The sequence below is a fragment of the Physeter macrocephalus genome, chromosome 14 (assembly GCF_002837175.3).
Source record: "Physeter macrocephalus isolate SW-GA chromosome 14, ASM283717v5, whole genome shotgun sequence".
Classification (NCBI taxonomy): domain Eukaryota; kingdom Metazoa; phylum Chordata; class Mammalia; order Artiodactyla; family Physeteridae; genus Physeter; species Physeter macrocephalus.
In genome coordinates, this window is record NC_041227.1 from 101,931,343 (window position 1) to 101,951,902 (window position 20,560).

The 20,560-nt window shown below is 34.4% G+C and overlaps 1 protein-coding gene across 5 annotated transcripts in view; it reads right to left on the reverse strand.

Annotated features, from left to right (window-relative positions):
- BRIP1 (BRCA1 interacting DNA helicase 1) overlaps positions 1 to 20,560 on the reverse strand; it is a 207,940-nt gene that overhangs the window by 17,494 nt on the left and 169,886 nt on the right. For all 5 annotated transcript variants that reach the window (XM_055090075.1, XM_024127738.2, XM_024127737.2 and 2 more), the window contains one exon: positions 6,401 to 6,513. In XM_055090075.1, the coding sequence (XP_054946050.1) occupies positions 6,401 to 6,513 (113 nt within the window). The remainder of the gene's footprint in view (positions 1 to 6,400; positions 6,514 to 20,560) is intronic.

Genomic DNA, 20,560 nt, shown 5'->3' on the forward strand with positions numbered 1-20,560 from the left:
AATGAGATCCTTGCCGGGTAGAGTAATCTTGGTTGTAGGTTCTTCCCTTTCATCACGTTAAGTATATCATGCCATTCCCTTCTGGCCTGTATAGTCTGCTGAGAAATCAGCTGTTAACCTTATGGGAGTTCCCTTGTATGTTGTCATTTTTCCCTTGCTGCTTTCAATAATTTTTCTTTGTCTTTAATTTTTGCCCATTTGATTACTATGTGTCTCGGCATGTTTCTCCTTGGGTTTATCCTGTATGGGTCTCTCTGTGGTTCCTGGACTTGGGTGGCTATTTCCTTTCCCTGCCTTTTCATCTTGTCTATCTTTCTGTGAACGTGGTTTTTGTTCCACAGGCTGCAGGTTTGCAGTTCTTCTTGCTTCTGTTGTCCGCCCTCTGGTGGATGAGGCTATCTAAGAGGCTTGTGCAAGTTTCCTGATGGGAGGGACTGGTGGTGGGTAGAGCTGGCTGTTGCTCTGGTGGGGAGAGCTCAGTAAAACTTTAATCCCCTTGTCTGCTGATGGGTGGGGCTGAGTTCCCTCCCTGTTGGTTGTTTGGCCTGAGGCGACCCAACACTGGAGCATATGCAGGCTCTTTGGTGCGGCCTATGGCAGACTCTGGGAGGGCTCACGCCAAGGAGTCCTTGCCAGAACTTCTGCTGCCAGTGTCCTTGTCCCTTGGTGAGCCACAGCTGTCCCCCGCCTCTGCAGGAGACCCTCCAACACTAGCAGGTAGGTCTGGCTCAGTCTCCTACTGTGTCACTGCTCCTTCCCCTGGGTCCTGATGCACACACTACTTTGTGTGTGCCCTCCAAGAGTGGAGTCTCTGTTTCCCCCAGTCCTGCCGAAGTCCTGCAATCAAATCCCACTAGCCTTCAAAGTGTGATGATCTAGGAATTCCTCCTCCTGTTGCCAGGCTCCCAGGTTGGGAAGTCTGACGTGTGGCTCAGAACCTTCACTCCGGTGGGTGGACTTCTGTGGTATAAGTGTTCTCCAGTTTGTGAGTCACCTACCCAGCAGTTATGGGATTTGATTTTATTGTGATAGCGCCCCTCCTACTCTCTCACTGCAGCCTCTTCTTTGTCTTTGCATGTGGGGTATCTTTTTGGGTGAGTTCCAGTGTCTTCCTGTCAATGATTGTTCAGCAGTTAGTTGTGATTCCGGTGTTCTCGAAAGAATGAGAGCATGTCCTTCTACTCCTCCATCTTGAACCAATCTCCAGACTCTTTAAAAAGTTTATTTTAGCTCGTAAATTTTAATTTTTAATCAAATACACAAGCATAGTTTAAAAGTCAAATAGTATTATAATAGTTTTAATAAAAAAAGAATTTTCTTCTGCCTACCCACACCACATCTCCAATTCCCAATCTCAAAAACAATTAATTGAAAATATTTTACATAGTTCTTGTGGTCATTTGCCTCCATATTTCTAAATAACATTTATACTACTACTACTACCTGGTTTTTAACCATTAGAAATCATTTACTGACTCTTCCTACAGATGTTTATCTCATATCACTGATAACTTCACTACCTCTCCATTCTTCTAGCAGCATTATATCACAATTCTTTTGTAAATCAATATTCAGTGGATTACCATTTAAAGGTGAATTACATGATCCACTATGATTACCTGTCCTTTCCCATACAAGATGTTTTTGTCTGCCTTGGAGTTAATAACTCTCCCTCTCTGCATTTTTGCTTAATTTTCTATGTTTCTATCATTAATTAATTCCCACTTTGTCACAGGTGTAAGAATTTTTCTCAATATGGTCAAAGCCTTCCATCCTCAAAAACCAATCTAGACTAAGTACTATGGGACTGCCGCACAGATTCATCCCAGAGCTTTCTTTCTTGGTTGTTTTGGGAATTTCACTTTTCTGGGTTGGAACTCCTGTTTCCTGCATCCTTGGTATTCCTTTTTCTGAATTTTCTCTTCTTTGTTGGAGAATATCTTTCAGTTGGATCCTGAGAAAGTGTGCATTTGAAGCAAATGTTTTAGGTCCTTTAATACTGAATACTGAAGGCTTTAGTCTGTCTTACAGTTTATTGATCATTTGTGTTGCTAAGAACTTAGATTGCAAGTCAAAAATTTCCCTCAAATAACTGAAGATAATTTTCAACTGTCTTTCAGCTTCTAGTGTTGCTTTTAAGAAGTCTGTTTCAATAATGATTCTATATCTTTTGTATGAGAGTTGTCTTTTTCTCTCTGGAAGGTTTCAGGACCTTTACTTTACCTTGGGTACTTTGAAACTGCATAGTGAGGAGCTTTGTAGCTTTTCCCCCTTTACTGGTGCTTGAGTGGATGCTTTCATCAGGAAACTATGTCCTTCAATTCTGAGCATTTTTCTTGAATTATTTCTTTGACATGTTTCTTTCTCTATTTTCTCTAGTCTCTTCATATGGAGCTCCTATTTATCAGAAGTTGTTTCCTGCATACTGATCCTCTAATTTTCTAGTTATTCTTTCCCATTTTCTTTCTCTTTGATTTTTGGATGTGGGAAATTTCAATTTTCTCTCCTAAGCCCAATTCTGCATTTAAAATTTGTTGCTACCATATTAATGTCTAGGAGCTTTTTCTTATTTTCTGTTCTTGTTTTATGGAGGCAATATCTTACCTCCCCCTATGGGTATTACTGAAAAATTTTTTTTAAAGTTTTCTTCTATCCAACAGTTGGCAAACTATAGTCCACAGGGAAAATCTGGTCCATATCATGTTTTTGTATAGTCTGCAATCTAGGAATGGTATTTACATTTTAAAGGTTAAAGAAAAAACAAAGAAGAATGTGGAAGCAGACTGTAAGTGGCCTGAAAAACATAAAATATGTACTTGTTGCCCTTTACAGAAAAAGTTTGCCAACTTCTTTTCTATTGCACTGTTTCTGTTTTCTACAAGTTCTTCCACCCTGCTTTGGTTTTGCTGGTATTGTTTTGGTCTCTGTTTTTCACATTACAGACATTCTTTGAATATCTGGGTGAAGACTCCATGCACTTATTTAAGAGTAAGGCACTAAAGTGCTGATTGGTAGCTTTGTGTACATGGGTGTGACTTATAGGCTGGGAGGCTTTGCAGTAAGGTAGGAACAGGGCCACTTTGTTACTATCTGTAGGCCCTTATTCATGGGGTGGTCAGTATTCTTAGACAGGAACACTGTACTTTCCTGCCGTGAAGATATAAGATTGATTGTCAGCCTACTCAGAGCTGAGAAGAAAAAGAGAACGGAGCTCTCACATTCAGTAGGTAGACTTTTCTTACCCCCCATCTTTAACACATCCTTAGCTGTAACTGTAGTTAAAGAATATATAGACTCTCTAGTTCATTCTATCCAGAGAGTAAACGTGGGTGGGGGAGGGGGCTGTCTAAGTACTACGTATACTAACTTGTAACCAATCCTCTTTAGTTTAACAGTACCTTAACCAACACTTTAGAGTACCCCCAAGTCCTAAGCTTTTCCATGCTTGAATCTGGAAGATCTTGTTAGCTTTCATGATTACAGATTTAAATTTCAGCTTTCTCTTGCCTGCTAAGTCATTCAGTTATTCATCTGTTTTCCAGTGTTCAAAATTTATTGACAGCTCATCTGTCATTGTCTCTTCTCCCACTCTTTTCAACTTTATAGGTTTGACATTTTTATTCCTTAATTATCATGGGACTTTGAAAGGGGGTGAAAATTAACATAAAGGTTTGATTATTCCATAGGGACATTAAAAATCTAAATTTTATATGACGTTCTTGTGTGATATTTTAAAGTAATCCATAGGTTCCGAGGCATCAGACCAACCATAAAATTGGGCAGGATAGGAAGATGTATATTGCCAACATTATATAACAGAGTTGAAAATCAATGCAAAGTCAGGGTGCTATTCTATTTTGGTTTATGTTTAAAGTGTCCTATGGCAGAAAGGCATTTAAGTTAACAAAACAGTTCAGAGGAAAAGGTTTCACCTTCTCTTTTTTCTATTGTTTTCATACTGCCTTGCTCAAATGAATTATGCCCACTTGAGACAAAGATTATACTTTAGTAAAGCAGACCCTTTAGGAAACTTATAGTGCAGTTGTAACCTGGTCACAAAACCACCTGGTACATTCCTGAAAGCTGTTATTACATTTTATGGACTTACATTATTTCAAATACTCTAACAGTCCCATGTGGGCTTAAAAAAAAGATAACATTTTTTTAAACTCAATTTGTTTCTGCTTACTTTAGTCCTTCTAGACATATCCCTTATAAGAACAGTGCATTAGTATAAGCACCTTTCATGTCAATCAATACACATTATGAGTTTTATCAAATGATGTAAAACATTCACTTGAATTTTTTTAGTGGATGTTTCTTTGGAATAAGTTGCTACTTGTTGATACTGTTTCCCTGAAAATCAGTACAATGACAGTTGGGCTATCCACTTTCTTTTTAATTAATAGAATACTGCAACTATAGTATTCTACATCAATATTATAAACACATGCTTTTTCTGAAATTCTTGAAAAGTATGTTTTGAAGCTCTAGAAGCTCTCTGGCCAATATGGTATAGCTGGAAAAGCACTGAACCTGGCATTTTTCACTAATTCAACAAGTACTTATTGTTCATCTATGTCACAAGAAGAGGCACAGTTGGTTGCTGAGAATGGAAAAATACATGTTTAGGGAAGGAGACAGATAGATATGTCTAATACATGTTTAGGGAAGGAGACAGATAAACAGGCTACTCCAAAACAATGAGATATATGCTATAATAGAGATAAGTATAAAGTGCTATGGGTTTCCTAAGGAGTAAATAACTCTAGTCGGAGAAATAAAAAAGTCTTCATAAAGGACATGACCTCTTCAACTAGGTTTTGATTGGTAAACTTGCCAAATGAATTGTATGGTAACTTGTATGTCAAGGCAAAGAATAATGAAAGGATATGGTACCTTTAACAGTTTAATAGTGAGAATTTTAGTGGATACAGGTAGGCATAAGGATGAAAAAGCAAGTCTTAAGGTTTTAAATGTAGGTGGTGTCAAGACATGAAGGTGCATTTAGTAGCTATGTGACATATTAGACAAGTAATTTCATCTTTCACAACCTGTTTAATATATGTAGAAAAGGTTTATAAATGACAAAATAGGATACAAATGTACTTTTGCTTCGTTTCTTAAAATTCAAGGCATTGCTTATATTAAGAGAAAAAATAATCAACTGAGGTAAAAATATTTATTTTCCTGAAATTAAGCCTAGTGACTAAAAGGCACGAATTTTAAAACAAGTATTCAGGCTCCCCTAGAAACTATTTGCTGAATATTAAAATAAAACAAACAGGTCAATCAACAGGGAGAGACAAAGTAAGTACATGAAATGCTTCAAGAACAATTTCCAGTGAAACCTGTTGCCAAGTGCCAGTGGGATTTCTAGGCAGAGAAGGGCAGTAGGTTAAACATAGAACTGAATCATTCAGTTTGAAGAGAAACAACTGCAGAATATCATTCTGAAATGATGGGGAGGGGAGTGGGTGATGTGTTCTGGGACTTAAATCCAGCTGTTGCAGTCATGTCATCAGCATATGTAAATATGAACTCAAATGCGAGCTGGTCTGCTTATGTTTAAATGAGCTAATGTGAGTAAACAAGACACTTGAGAAAAGTCCAATTTCTAGACTGGTTAGGGCAGATAATGGTTAGCTGTGGGTCTTCTGGCTGAACTGAAAACGTGTCAAACGGCCATATTTTCATGATTTTACTCTTAACCTGTGTTCTTCTATTTGAATTATCTGAATTTTATTTGTACAGCTTCACAGGAAAAAACTATTATATGGTTAAACTAATTATAATTTCATAAATAGAGAACATAAAATGTTAAATTAGATTATAAATAATCTAAGAATTATAGTGTTTATAAATTTAAAGTGTTGATGTCCTGTGAAATTATGGTATAAAATGGTGATTTAAAAACTAGTTCCACAAAGCACAAATCTTAATGGACCAGAATCTTTAGAAAAAAAGAGTATTATAATTAAATTTTACTGTTAGTTGGTGTGAATTCTTTACTACCATGAACACAGTTTGTTTTAACTCTTCTTAAATGGTTTGCTTTTTACCCATAAAATCATCATTTAGGTTCTGATGTTCAAAAGATAAAATTTTATTGTTTGGTGGTGAGCTTCTATAAACATTTACTGAGCACTCTGTTGTACACTCACTGACCAATCATAAATCTTTAAACTTTAGCAAATATTGAGTTTTATTTTGGGTTTCATTTATTCTATTGACTATTTCAACTTTCACTTCTGACATCTATCACTGAAAATATACCAGTTCCCAGGGTTCTAGTGAAATAAAATTCCATCAAATTTATTATAAGGAATAAAGTAGCAAGACTAGCTCTACAAATAGTCCTGGTCAGAGATAATATTACATTAAATTTCACTCCACTTACCTACCTAGGGCCTGGTTTAAGGCCCTGTATGCTTGAATTTCGTACCACTGACGACCTGGTAAAAGACCTCTTAATTTTGAATGCTGGTCATTATACTGTCGCTTTAGTTCAACCTAATAATTTAAAAATATATTTAAAAAATATAGTAGGTAATTAAAGCTCATTTAAAAACTCATTAACTTCTAACATTTTGAGTATCATTTAATTAGGGTAGAAAGATTTGTTTTTCAGTACTAAACTTTTTTCAGTTCATTTAAAACATTTCTATTCATCTTTACATTTCCTAAATGCCTACATGAACTTAATTAATTAGCTGTATGATGTCAGTTTTATTGAGAAATAATTTATATATGACAAAATTCACAAACTTTCAATGTACATGTAGATAAATTTTAATAAATGTATAGTCATGTAACCACCACCACAATCATAATTTAGAATATTTTCACTACCTAAAAACTCCTTCCTATCCCTCTTCAGGCAATTTCCTTTATTGCTGACCCTGTCAACCAATGGTCTACTTTCTGTTTTGCCTTTTTTGGAATTCTATGTAAATGTTACTATACAGTATGTAATCATTTGTGTCTATCTTTTTTCATTTAGCATAATGATTTTGGAATTCATTCATGTTGAAACATATATCAATAGTTCAGTATTTTATGTTTATCTAGACTGATAATCTCTGCTTTTTAATTGGGATGTTTAGACCATTTACATTTAATGTTAATTATTGTTACGACTTGGTTTAAATCTACAGCATAGAATACACATTCTTCTCTTCTCAAGTGCACATGGAATATTCTCCAAGATAGATTATATGTTGGGCCACAAAATAAGCCTTAAGAAATTTAAGACTGAAATTACATCAAGTAACTTTTCCAACCACAATGGTAAGAAATTAGAAATTAATAACATGAGGAAAACTGAAATATTCACAAATATGTGGAAATTAAAGAACATGCACCCGAACAACCAATGGGTCAAAGAAGAAATCAAGAGAGAAATCGAATAGTATCTTGAGGGACATCCCTTGTGGTCCAGTGGTTGAGAATCTGCCTTCCAATGCAGGTGACACGGGTTCGATCCCTGGTTGGGGAACTAAGATCCCACATGCCACAGGGCAACTAAGCCCATGTGCCGCAACTACTGAGTATGCGCGCCGCAACTAGAGAGCCCATGCTGCAACTAGAGAGCCCATGTGCTCTGGAGCCCACGCACTGCAAACAAAGAGAGAAGCGCGAGTGCCGCAATGAAGAGACCGCACACTGCAATGAAAGATCCCACATGCTGCAAGAAGATCCCACGTGCCACAACTAAGACCCGATGCAGACAAAAATAAAATAAATAAATAAATATTTTTAAAAAAGTATCTCAATACAAATGAAAATGGAAACACAACAAACCAAAACTATGGGATGTAACAAAAGCAGTTCTAAGAGAGACGTTTATAGCAAAAAATGTCTACATCAAGAAAAAACAAAGATTTCAGATAAACAACATAACTTTACATGTTAAGAAGCTAGAAAAAAGAACAAACTAATCTCAGCAGAAGGAAGGAAACTACTGAGATGAGAACAAAAATATATGAAACAGACCAGAAAAAAACGACAAAAAAAAAAAAATCAATGAAACTAAGAGTTGTTTTTTTAAAGATAAATAAAACTGATATACTTTTGCTAATTAATTAAGCAAAAAAAGGGACTCAAATAAAATTACAAATGAAAGCATAGATTACAGTTGATACTACAGAAATACAATGAATCCTAAGAGACTACTATGAACAATTATATGTGAAAAAAATGGATAACTTAGAAGAAATGGATAAATTCCTAGACACAAGCAACCTACCAAGAATAATCATAAAGATATAAAAAATCTGAACAGACCTATAACAAGTAAGGACATTAAAGCAGTAATCAAAAACCTCCCAAACAAAGAAAAGCTCAGGACCAGATAACTTCATTGGTGAGACTGAAATTCTACTAAGCATTTAAGGAAGAATTAACACCAGTTCTTCTCAAATGCTTCTGAAATACTGAAGAGGAGGGAACACTTCCAAATTCGTTTTAAGAGGTCAGCATTATTCTCAAAACAAAGCCATGTAGGGACTTTAAAAAGAGAAAATTACAGGCCAATATCCTGATAAACATAGTGGCAAAAATCCTCAGTAACAACAACAACAAAACTGAATTCAACAGCACAGTAAAAGGATCATACACCATGATCAAGTGGGATTTATCCCTGAAATGCACATTGGTTCAACATACATAAATCAATAAATGTGATACACCACTATAACAAAATGAAGGATAAAAATCACATTATCTCAATAGATGCAGTAAAAGCACTTGACAAAATTCAACATCCTTTCGTGATAAAAATTCTCAAACATTAGGCATAGAGGAAACATACCTCCATATACTAAAGGCCATACAGACAAGCCCACAGAAACATCACACTTAATAGTGAAGAGCTAAAAGCTTTTCCTCTAAGGTCAGGAAGGAGACAGAGGTGCCCACTCTTACCATTTCTATTCAACAAAGTATTAAAAGTCTTAGCCAGAGCAATTAGGGAAGAAAAAGTAATAAAAGGCATCCAAAACAGAGAAGAAGAACTAAAACTGTCTGTCTGCAGATACACGATCTTATATGTAGAAAAGCCTAAAGATGCACCAAAAAAATCTTAGAACTAATAAATGAATTCAGTAAGGTCACAGGATACAAAAATCAGTTGTGTTCCTACACACTAACAACAAACTATCCAAGAAATTAGGAAAACAATCCCATTTACGATAGCATCAAAAAGAATAAAATACTTTAGAATAAATTTAACTAAGGAGGTGAAAAATCTTTACACTAAAAACTATAAAACACTGATGAAAGAAATTGAAGAAACACAAATAAAACAGGAAAGATCCTGTTTATGGATTGGAATAATGAGTATTGTTAAAATGTCCTTATTATCCAAAGTGATCTACAGATCCAGTAAAATCTCTATCAAAATCCAAGTGACATTTTTTACAGAAATAGAAAAAAGAATTCTAAAATTTGTATGGAAACACAAAAGATCCCGAATAGCCAGAGCAATGTTAAGAAGGAAGAACAAAGCTGGAGGCAACATATTTCCTGATTTAAAACAATATTATAAAACTTTAGTAATCAAAACAGTACGGTACCAGCATAAAATCAGACACTCAGGCCAATGGAACAGAAGAGAGAATTCAGAAATAAACCCATGCATATATGGTTAACTAATCTTCAACAAGGGCACCAAGAATAGACAATGGGGAAAGACAGTCTCTTTAGGAATGGTGGTGGGAAAACTGGATATCTGCATGCCAAAGAATGAAACTGGATCCTTATACCATATATAAAAATCAACTCTAAATGAATTAAAGATTTAAATGTATGCTCTGAGACCACAACACTCTTAGAAGAAAACAGGAAAAAGCTCCTGGGTCTCAGCAATGATTTTTTGGATATGACACCAAAAGCACAGGCAACAAAAGCAAAAATAAACAAGTGGGACTACATTAAACTAAAACATTTCTGCACAGAAAAAGAAACAATCAACAAAATGAAAAGACAACCTATGGAACAAGAGAACCATAATCTGATAAGAGGTTTATATCCGAAATATATAAGGAACTCATGCAAAACCAACACCCCTCCCCACACAAAAAAAGGAAAAAAACAAAAGAAAACCTGATTAAAAAATGAGCAGAAGTCCTGAATAGACATTTTTTCAAAGAAGACATACAAATGGCCAATGGGTATATGAAAAGGTGTTTAACATCACTAATCATCAGGGAAATGCAAATTAAAACGAGATATCACCTAATACCTGTTAGGATGGCTATTATCAAAAAGACAAGAGATGACAAGTGTCGGCAAGGGTATGGAGTAAAAGGAACACTTATACACTGTTGGTGGGAACGTAAATTGGTATAGCCATTATGGAAAATGGTATGGACGTTCCCCAAAGAATTAAAAATGGGAACTACCATATAATCCAGCAATCCCACTGCTGGGTATATATCTAAAAGAAATAAAATCACTGTCTTGAAGAGATGTGTGCAGTCTCATGTTCATTGCAACATTCTTCACAATGGCAAGATATGAAAACAACCTGTGTTATTGATGAATGAATGAATGGGTAAAGAAAATGTAAAATATATATACACATACACACACACACGCATGCGTATATATAATGGAATATTATTCAGGCATAAAAAGGAAATCCTGCCATTTGCAACCACATGGATGAACCTGTAGTATATTATACTAAGTGAAATAAGCCAGACAGAGAAACACAGCCATGACCTCACTTATACGCGGCATCTAAAACTGTTAAACACATTGAACCCAAGAGTAGAATGGTGGTTGGCAGTAGGTGAGGGGTGGAGGAAATGGGGAGATACTGGTTAAAGAGTATAAATTATCAGTGACTTTTGGTTATAAGATGAGTAAATTCTGGGATTTGAATGTATAGCATGGTGACTATACTCAAGAGTAATGTACTGTATACTTGAAATATGCTAAGACCTTAAGTGTTCTCATCATACGCTGAAAAAATGGTTAACTATGTGAGGTGATGGTTGTGTTAATTAACCTGATTACAGTAATTTTACAATATATATTAAGTCACCACATTTTACACCTTAAATATATGGAATTTTTATTTGTCAATTATATCTCAAAGAAACTGGGGGAAAAAAAAAAAAAAAGAGGTCCATACAGTGTTGTGGCAAACTTTCTGCTGGCCTTGATCCTGGTTTTGGAAAGATGGACCTCTTATTTCCCTAGTAAAAACCTTTCATGGCCTCAAAATACCATAAATAACATTGAAAGCCAAATGAAAACCTGGAGAAAAAGTTCTGTTAACTAATATACAATGAACTCATACACAATCAATGACAAAATCTAACTATTAAAAGTAAATAATCTGTGAGAAAGCAAGTCATCAAAGATGAATGATAAATGGCTGGTAACCCACATGAAAAGATGCTCAACTTTACTAGTAAACCAAGAAATGCAAATTTAACATTTCCATGGTTTTTGTCTGTAGAATACTGACAAATATTTACCAAATGTATTTATATTTTCCAATAAGTACAGATAGATAATATGTACGAGAATATTCACTGTATCTTTGTATTGAAGAAAATTAAGAAACAACCTAAATATACATCAAGTGGATCAATGAAACATACTACAATTATTCTGAGATAAATATTGGGCTATCATATAGAAAGAAATAGATCTATATGTTTTACACTTGATCTTAGCCAAAAGGCCGAGAAGCGATCTATATGTTTTGACATAGAAATTTAGCCAAGATATGTATTTTAAATAAAAATTCAAGTAAAACACAAACACACACATACAAATGGCCAGATGTCATGTTAGGAATAAGGACCACAATATAGAGCAATACCAATTTTAAACTAGCCCCCCAAAAGACTTAAGCCAAACTCTGACAAGAACCACAGGGGAAACAGAATTTAAAGACTGTACTTTGAGCTTTTCCCAGATCTTCCCTAATATATTGTCAAATCGTGTCCATATAAGTTCAAGATGATCACCTACTAATTGAACTACCTACATAAACAAAAATATATTTTTGTTCCTATACAACAGAAATTGTATAATTTCTATACAATAGAAATTACTAGAAAGATGATCCATAATCAAGGAAAAACAGGCAGTCAATAGAAACCAATCTAGAAACGGCTCAGCTATTGGAATTAGCAGACAAAGACTTTAAAGTAGCTGTTATAAATATATTTAAATAACTTAAAAACATATGGTTTAACGACTGAACTTTGGAGAATCTCAGCAGAGAAATGGAAATATAAAAAAGACCCAAATAGAAATTCTACAACTGAAAAATACAGTAACTTAAAAAAAATTCATTGGATGGGTTTAACAGCATATTGGAGAAGGCAGAAGAATTAGTCAGTAAATCTTAGGACAGATCAATAGAAATAATGAAACACATCAACTGGAGCAAAATAACTTCATACACACCAAAGACACTAGTTGGTGTAAAAGAATCAAAGCATAAAAAAGCAGTCAGAGGGACAACCCTGGTGTCACAGTGGTTAAGAATCTGCCTGCCAATTCAGGGGTCACATGTTCAAGCCCTGGTCCGGGAAGATCCCACATGCCTCAGAGCAACTAAGCCCATGTGCCACAACTACTGAGCCTGCGCCCTAGAGCCCATGAGACACAACTACTGAAGCCTGCGTGCTTAGACCCCATGCTCTGCAACAAGAGAAGCCACTGCAATGAGAAGCCCACGCACTGCAAAGAAGAGTAGCCCCCGTTCGCTGCAACTAGAGAAAGCCCATGAACAGCAATGAAGACCCAACACAGCCAAAAATTAAATAAATAAATAAATAAATAAAAAGCAGTCAGTGATGATCTAAACAAATTTAAAAATCAGAGTTGAAACACTACTAATGCATTTGATACAATATTTATTGACTCAAATGCTCCACTGTTAAAGGACATCAAGAATTTCTCACTTTTCCGAGTGACCGAATCTACGTTCACACTGCAAAGAAGAGTAGCCCCCGCTCGCTGCAACTAGAGAAAGCCCATGAACAGCAATGAAGACCCAACACAGCCAAAAATTAAATAAATAAATAAATAAATAAAAAGCAGTCAGTGATGATCTAAACAAATTTAAAAATCAGAGTTGAAACACTACTAATGCATTTGATACAATATTTATTGACTCAAATGCTCCACTGTTAAAGGACATCAAGAATTTCTCACTTTTCCGAGTGACCGAATCTACGTTCATTTTCTATCTAGGTAATAACACACAGAGACTGTGTTAAATTAAACTTCTGCTTCTTTTCTGGAACAGAAATCATAATAAATTCTGCTATCTAGTCCTTGAATTTGATATTATAATCATATCCCTTTCAAAAAGACTCATAATTAATTACAGGGTATAAAACTACATTCCTATTAAAAGAAATGTCACAACAAAGGTTACCACATACCCAGCCTTCATCTGGTCTTCATAAAAATCTTTAAAATTACGTCATCTCAAAAGTGAACTACTTTTATACAAGGTCAGAATGTATGGTATACACAAATCAGATTGACCTATTCAAATATATGTTAATGAGCTTTTTCCTGTAAAAAAATCAGTTTTTTTAAAATACTGAAGTATAGTTAATTTACAACGTTCTGTTAGAAAATGCAAGTTTTGAGTGAAAGAAAATTATGTATTATGATTTCACATTTTTCATACACTAACTGAATGAAAAAAGGAGCTATGTTTTAAGCTGCTCTCAAGAAAGCTATAGAGTCAATTATGCCTCAATAAAGCTTAAAAAAAAGAAACTAAATAAAAAAGAATGCTGTAGAAACATTAAAAATATGCATTTAAAGTATAAACACTGATGTAATGAAAAGAAGAAATTTTTGGTAACTTAAAAATAATACTAATTCCAATCAATATTTATAGTTTTGGCTGTGTGTAAGGTATCTGTGATAAGCACTAGGAATACAAAGACAAGTTAAAAATATTTTCTGCCCAGCAAGAGATTACAAGAACAGAGATGAATGAGTACAAATGGCCATCAAGTAAATATAAGTGCTAGAATATTAACTTTGATTACAATGTATAAAAGAGGAGTTGAGAAATGAGGACATGCTATGAATTTGATACAAGAGTAATGAGGGCCTTACCTGGAAAGCCAAAGGGAATGGAAAAGAGACCCAGTTCATAACACATTGTGGAGTTACAGAACTTGAGTGACAAAGTAGATGTGGGTTTATTAAAGGGGGAAAAGTCAAAAATGACTCCAAAGTTTCCAGCCATTGAGAGAAGGAATCCAGTAACCCAAGAGAAGACAAAAAGAAAAGTATGTTTAAGGAAGAAAATAAACTTGGCTCAAGCCATGTTAAAGAAATAATTTATAAACCAAGAACAGAAATTGATAATGAGTTAGCTAATCAGAAAGTTAAAATTGGAAAAGTGGGGAACCAAAGATCTTAATAATAAATGATAACAATATCTGTCAAGCTGCTATAACATTCCATGCACAGTGCAGTGCTTAATAGGTATTATTATCTCATTTAATCCTCCTAACAATCTTAAAAAGTAGGTACTGTTACCTCATTTTACAGACTGGAAAAATAAGTTTTAAAAAATTAAGTAACATGTGGAAGGTGACCCAGTATGTAAGTAGTAAAGCTGGGATTTGAATCTAGTCTGTCTGTCTCCAGAGCCTGCTCTCTTAAGAGTAAAAACCCCAGAGTCAGGACAACCTACAGCTTCTCTGAGTGAGATCTTAGGTAAGTCAATTCTATTGTGGCTTTCTCCTATTTAAAAATGGAATGAGTATTAAAATCTAATTAAAATAAAAAATGGTTCTCAAATTTAATGACAACAATTTATTCACATAAACTGCTAGCATTGTAAATTCACAAATTGACTATAATTCCTAGCAACTAGTTAATCCAATGTGAAACAGTAGGGATTGTTCTTTTCAGTCAGTCAGCTTTTAAAGATCCCCTATGTGGTATTTCTGGGCAAGTATTTATCAAATAGTATATTTTTGTAGTATAAGCCTAATCAAAGGTATAAAGTTATTTTCTTGAAAAAATTTCAGACTTTCAAGATAAATTAACAATTTACAGTTTTAAGAAGTTGTAGAACTACTTAAGAGAAAACAAAATCTCTTCAAAACACTCTATAATACTATTAACCTTCTGACATATATATATATGTACATTTCTGACAAGTAGCTTTCAAATTGGCATATAAGACATTTTATTTTATATCCCCTCAAAAGAACCTGTACAATTTCTAAATTAAAACTTTATAACTTGAATATAAAGTAAACTTTCCTTTAAGCATCATAGACTATGCTTTTTAAAGTAGTATAGTAAATAATATGGCACCATAGGAAATATTAGGTAATATTAAAAAAATAATTTCTGACGATTCAGCAATAAAGTATATTATAATATTTAGAGATTAGAAGAATACTTAAAAATTCTATCCAACTATACATTTCCTACCTATCTCTCAAAATGTAACTAAGCATTTCTCTATATTAACATTATTTCCCCTCCCCCAAATTTGCATTTATCCTTTGTCAGACATAATAGCTTAAGGATTTTCAAAATTTACTACACCATGTTGAAACAAATACTTTATAATGATCACTCTGCCTATGACAACAGTTGCTTTAGGAAATATTAGTTATAAATGAAATAGAGGTAATATAGCAAATATTAAATAAACAAAATTCTCTCTCCTTGGTCTTTTATTTTTCATTAAAATGAATTAACTTTTATGTATGACTACATTATTTCAACTTCTTGCAAATTTTCAAATAATTTTTACAATCCAAATGGCCTTTAAATTACTGCCGATATTTTACCTAGGGAAATTATTTTAGGTAAAAAGTAAAGAAAAAAAACTTTTGAAAGTAAATATATATAAAGGCTAACTTTGAAATATTTTTTATTATATAAAGAAGCAGATTTTTAAAAATAAATTTAAAAATTGTCTTTGGGTGAGCACATTTAATTAGGGAAAGCAAAACTAAGGGTTTGGAAAAGGCAGAAAGACAGTACACCTCTTTTTAATGACATCAGAATCTATTTCATTGTACACTTAGGAATTATCAGGTACGAAAATCAATGCCCAATTTAAAATGACATAAAGCATATGTGAAAACGCCAGTTTCTCCTGCCAGCAAATAGCCTAAATGTTAAGTAAACCAAAGGCTAGAAGGGATTAGTTGAAATGTCAAAAGACAACATTTTACTTTTACCTGCTCATCCTTATAAACAGACTCTCATCCCTCAGGCATACTTTCCAAACAAATAGTTTCAATGTGCAGCAGCAAAAGGCCCATGGCAAGCTCTGCCATCTTGTAACTGTCAAAGAGATTAGTCTTTGATCTATTTGGGAGGTCATGTCCACATTCACATTAGCAATACAGTCTAATAGCATTATACCTGTTGACCAATGCTTCTTTAATGACTAATGAGACAGACATTTTATGTTATGGAAGTTAACTGTGAATGTTTTTTCTAAGTTTTGACAGAAAGTAAACACCATAAAGTGAGCTCAAGTGTGGTTTGGAAAGATGATCTTTTAAACCAGTTAATATTACTTTTCAAATACATTTTACAAGGCTTTCCCAAAATAGAAAGCTATATTTAATTGTACACTCTGGAAGGAGTTTAAACCACTTGCTCCCCATCCCCAATAAATTAGTGTACGTGTAATTTTGGAGGAGTATGTGAACAGCAGAGAGAAGGCAAACTATTTTATCAGAGGCTGCAAACTGAAGGCCCATGCCAACTCTCAACTAGCTCACTCATTTAAATAATCTATTTAACTCCTGTAGCAGCTTGTGTTTGTAACCCACTGGTTCAGATGCTACACTGATTCACAAAACATTTTTTCATAACTGGAGTTCAACATTCACACAAAATGAAAAACACCCTTAATATGGTAGTTTCTAGACAGCTGAAAATATCTCTGTATCACAGGCTAACCTGATATAAGTAGAGATGAGATCCTGAATAGCAAAGACAGATAATCAAGACTGAAGTGGGACTTAGGGAATTGCGTTAAAATACCCATATAGCATTCAAGCAGAAGTTATATGGGGGTTTGGATTCTGATTTTAACATTACAAAGTGCTTGAGATCAAACAGTAAGTTCCTTAAGTCCTCCAATGACTGTTTTATTGGAGACAGTATAAGTAGTATACTACTGATAGCAGTAGTATACATAAAATAACCAAAAGGATCATACTTTATATGTCAACAAAAAATTTAAGTCACAATTTTGAATATTATTTTTTCCACTTAGTCAAACCCAACAGTGCTGGCTTTAAATAGCTCTGTACAAGAGTAGCTTTTTACAAGTTTTATAAGTAGCTTCTGAAGAAATAAATGGTGTGATAAATATGAGCTGGAACTATAAATGCATCTCTTTACTACTGCCTCATATGAAAGATGGTGGAATTTGTCCCAATTCGTATACATATGTATTATGATTTCAGTAATAAATGCTTTCCTAAAAGCAATCAATATAGGCAGAATATACTTTTATTTTCTTGTATGTAAGCTTTATGACAAAAGTTCAAGCCTGGAAATAAGACTAAGAACAAATGATCAGCTAAACTTACTAATTAAAAATATTAAGAAAACTTTGCCTCAGAAAAATAAACACATTTGTCTAGCAAACACTCAAGAAGAACAGTTTTATATTTAGTCAAGGTACAGAATCTAAAATGTAAACATTTATAGCAAACCAAATCTGGAAGACAGAGACTGTGCATTAGACATTTATTGCTCCATATCATCACAGTGTAAACACTTTTATCAGGGTATCACAATATAAATTCCAATGGTTAGAGTTCTAAACTCAGCATAAGAGCTTGTATATGAAATAAGTTAGCTAGATAAAAGGAATATAGCTGGTTTTATTTCATCTGGCATATTTTCAAAATTTCTGAAACATCAAGTTAACCAAATATAGTATATATATTGTTTTAAATGGGGAAAAATGGGTTTCTGCCAAGAACTAAGAAGCCAGGCTCCCTTTTAGACTTAAATACACACACGCGCACGTGCGCGCACACACACACACACACACACACACACACTGCAAATGGTTTTCAATTGTTACTTACTCTCCTTGTTACACTACACTAGGAGGTGACCACAGCAATCTAGCCAAGAACTAAGAAGCCAGACACACACTCGCACTTAAATACACACACGCGCACGTGCGCGCACACACACACACACACACACACACACACTGCAAATGGTTTTCAATTGTTACTTACTCTCCTTGTTACACTACACTAGGAGGTGACCACAGCAATCTACCAAGAAATAAGAATCAAGACATAGTAACAGACACAGTAACAATAATATAACATCTCACATATGCTTGAAGGTTGCTTTGAATAAGACACTTTTTGCAGAGAAGCCTGTTATACTTTGTGTCATAAATTGTCACTGTTGAAATAAACAGCCTAAAAATTTCAAATATAAAGAAAAGAACAAAATATATTCCCCTCAAATCAAGCATCTCTTGCTCTCAACATATTCAACCTCAAGTGGTTATAATAATTTAGCTACTAGCCCAGAACAGTTTATCGGTAACACAGTAACATTCAAGCAATTCTGAATAAAGTCTTTAGATAATAATAATGCAAAAACATCTGTCAGTATGGAGCATTAGATCTTAGTGTTTTTTTTTAAATTATGAAAATAATTTGTCAAGATAAGAGCCCAGGAAAAAAGCAGAAATGAATATTTTTCTTAAAAGAAAAAAAAGACAGTTAATACTTTAAGACATGCAAAAACAACAATATATGCTTATTCTGTAAAGGACTAAGTTTAAAATTTTTTTAAAGAAAAATAGTCTTTGTGGCAATTTAGTTAGGCTATCCATAATAAAATATTATCCAGATAAACCTGAAAATGCTTAAATTATCATCTCTAGAAAATACTATATATATGTATATATATATATATTTTTTTTTTTTTTTGAGGAAAGGAGATATAATGGAAATAGCACACGGCTTAGAGTCAAAGCTTTGACATTTATTAGTTGTTTGACCTTGGGTAAGTCACAGTACCCCATTTAGCTTCCTTTCTCAGTTTCCTCCTCTGTAAATGGAAAAAAATAATTCCTGCCCGCTTTACCTCATAGAACTGGTTCAAGAAAGAAATGACAATGGACACAAAACTGTAAAGCATCATATATTAGAGGTAAGCAGGCTGGAGAGTCATTACTTATCCTGTATTTCTAAAAACCAATATAGGTTTGGGTGGCATGCTGTTGTAATATATTGTTGCATGTAAATGAAAAAAATCACAGGACTGACAGACAACGTAGGCCATCTACCTTAGAGTTCTGACACTTAGATCAACTCTCTCTGAAGGCGCTTAACCTATACTATTCAACATAAGGACACATTATTTTAGGTGACTTAAAAGTTTCTTCAGCTTATGGAGTGGCTACTTTTTCATCATATATCAATGAAAATATGTACATTGGCAGGACTCATAGAGAACACTATTTAGTTTTGAAACATACCTTTTTCTAAATGACTTCTGCAATTGATCTTAAATTTTCTGAGAAATTATAACTAACATTAGCACTCTTTAATATCCTTCAAAATATTTTTTGACCACTTTGCAACCTATGAGCTGTATTTGAAGAGAACTATATAAAACATGTTAGTGGTGCAATCTACAGAATGAGTACATGATTGTCCTCTATTAGTCTAAATATTATTCCTTACATATATCTGACAATCTAGAGCTTCCCTTGTTAAAGTCACGTACAAGAGCCAAATACTATGAATAAAACCCTTCTAGCAATAATAACTAACAAAATGAAATATTGTCTTACATAAGAAAGCAATGTGAGACTGTATATGGAACCCTAGGCTCTTGAAGGAATGCGCCAATATTTAGAGGTTTTGTTAAGGGGAATGAGTAGTGCTGCATTCAGCAAGTGATAGAGATCTGCACCTGCTCCTATACAACCCTGGAAGATATGGAGGTCTCTCATGGAAGAGGCTTGTGGATGCGAGAAGATGTAAAACTAAGCACTGAGGCCCTGGGAGGACTCCACAAAAGTTTAGTGGCAATGGCAGGCATAGGAAGTAGAAGCTAATCCCAGTGAGAGGAGGCTCAGACTCATCTTTCAAACATAAGTAAATGTTTGATTTTTAAAAAACATTTGTTACTTTCTACCTTTGCAATATTATTGTTAGGAATGTTTGATTCAGAGCTTCTCAAAAGTGAATGTGTGAGTGTGGGAATAAAGCACGTGGGATCATAGCACTTCAAAGTCTCATACTTTATCTTAGAAAGTAATGAAGACTTCTGGTTTCAGGAAGGCAAAAAAATTTTTTTTCTTCTTTCCTTGCCTCTTAAAAACCGACCCCAGGGCTTCCCTGGTGGCGCAGTGGTTGAGGGTCCGCCTGCCGATGCAGGGGACGCGAGTTCGTGCCCCGGCCCGGGAAGATCCCACATGCCGCAGAGCGGCTGGGTCCGTGAGCCATGGCCGCTGAGCCTGTGCTCCGCAACGGGAGAGGCCACAACAGTGAGAGGCCCGCGTACCACAAAAAAACAAATA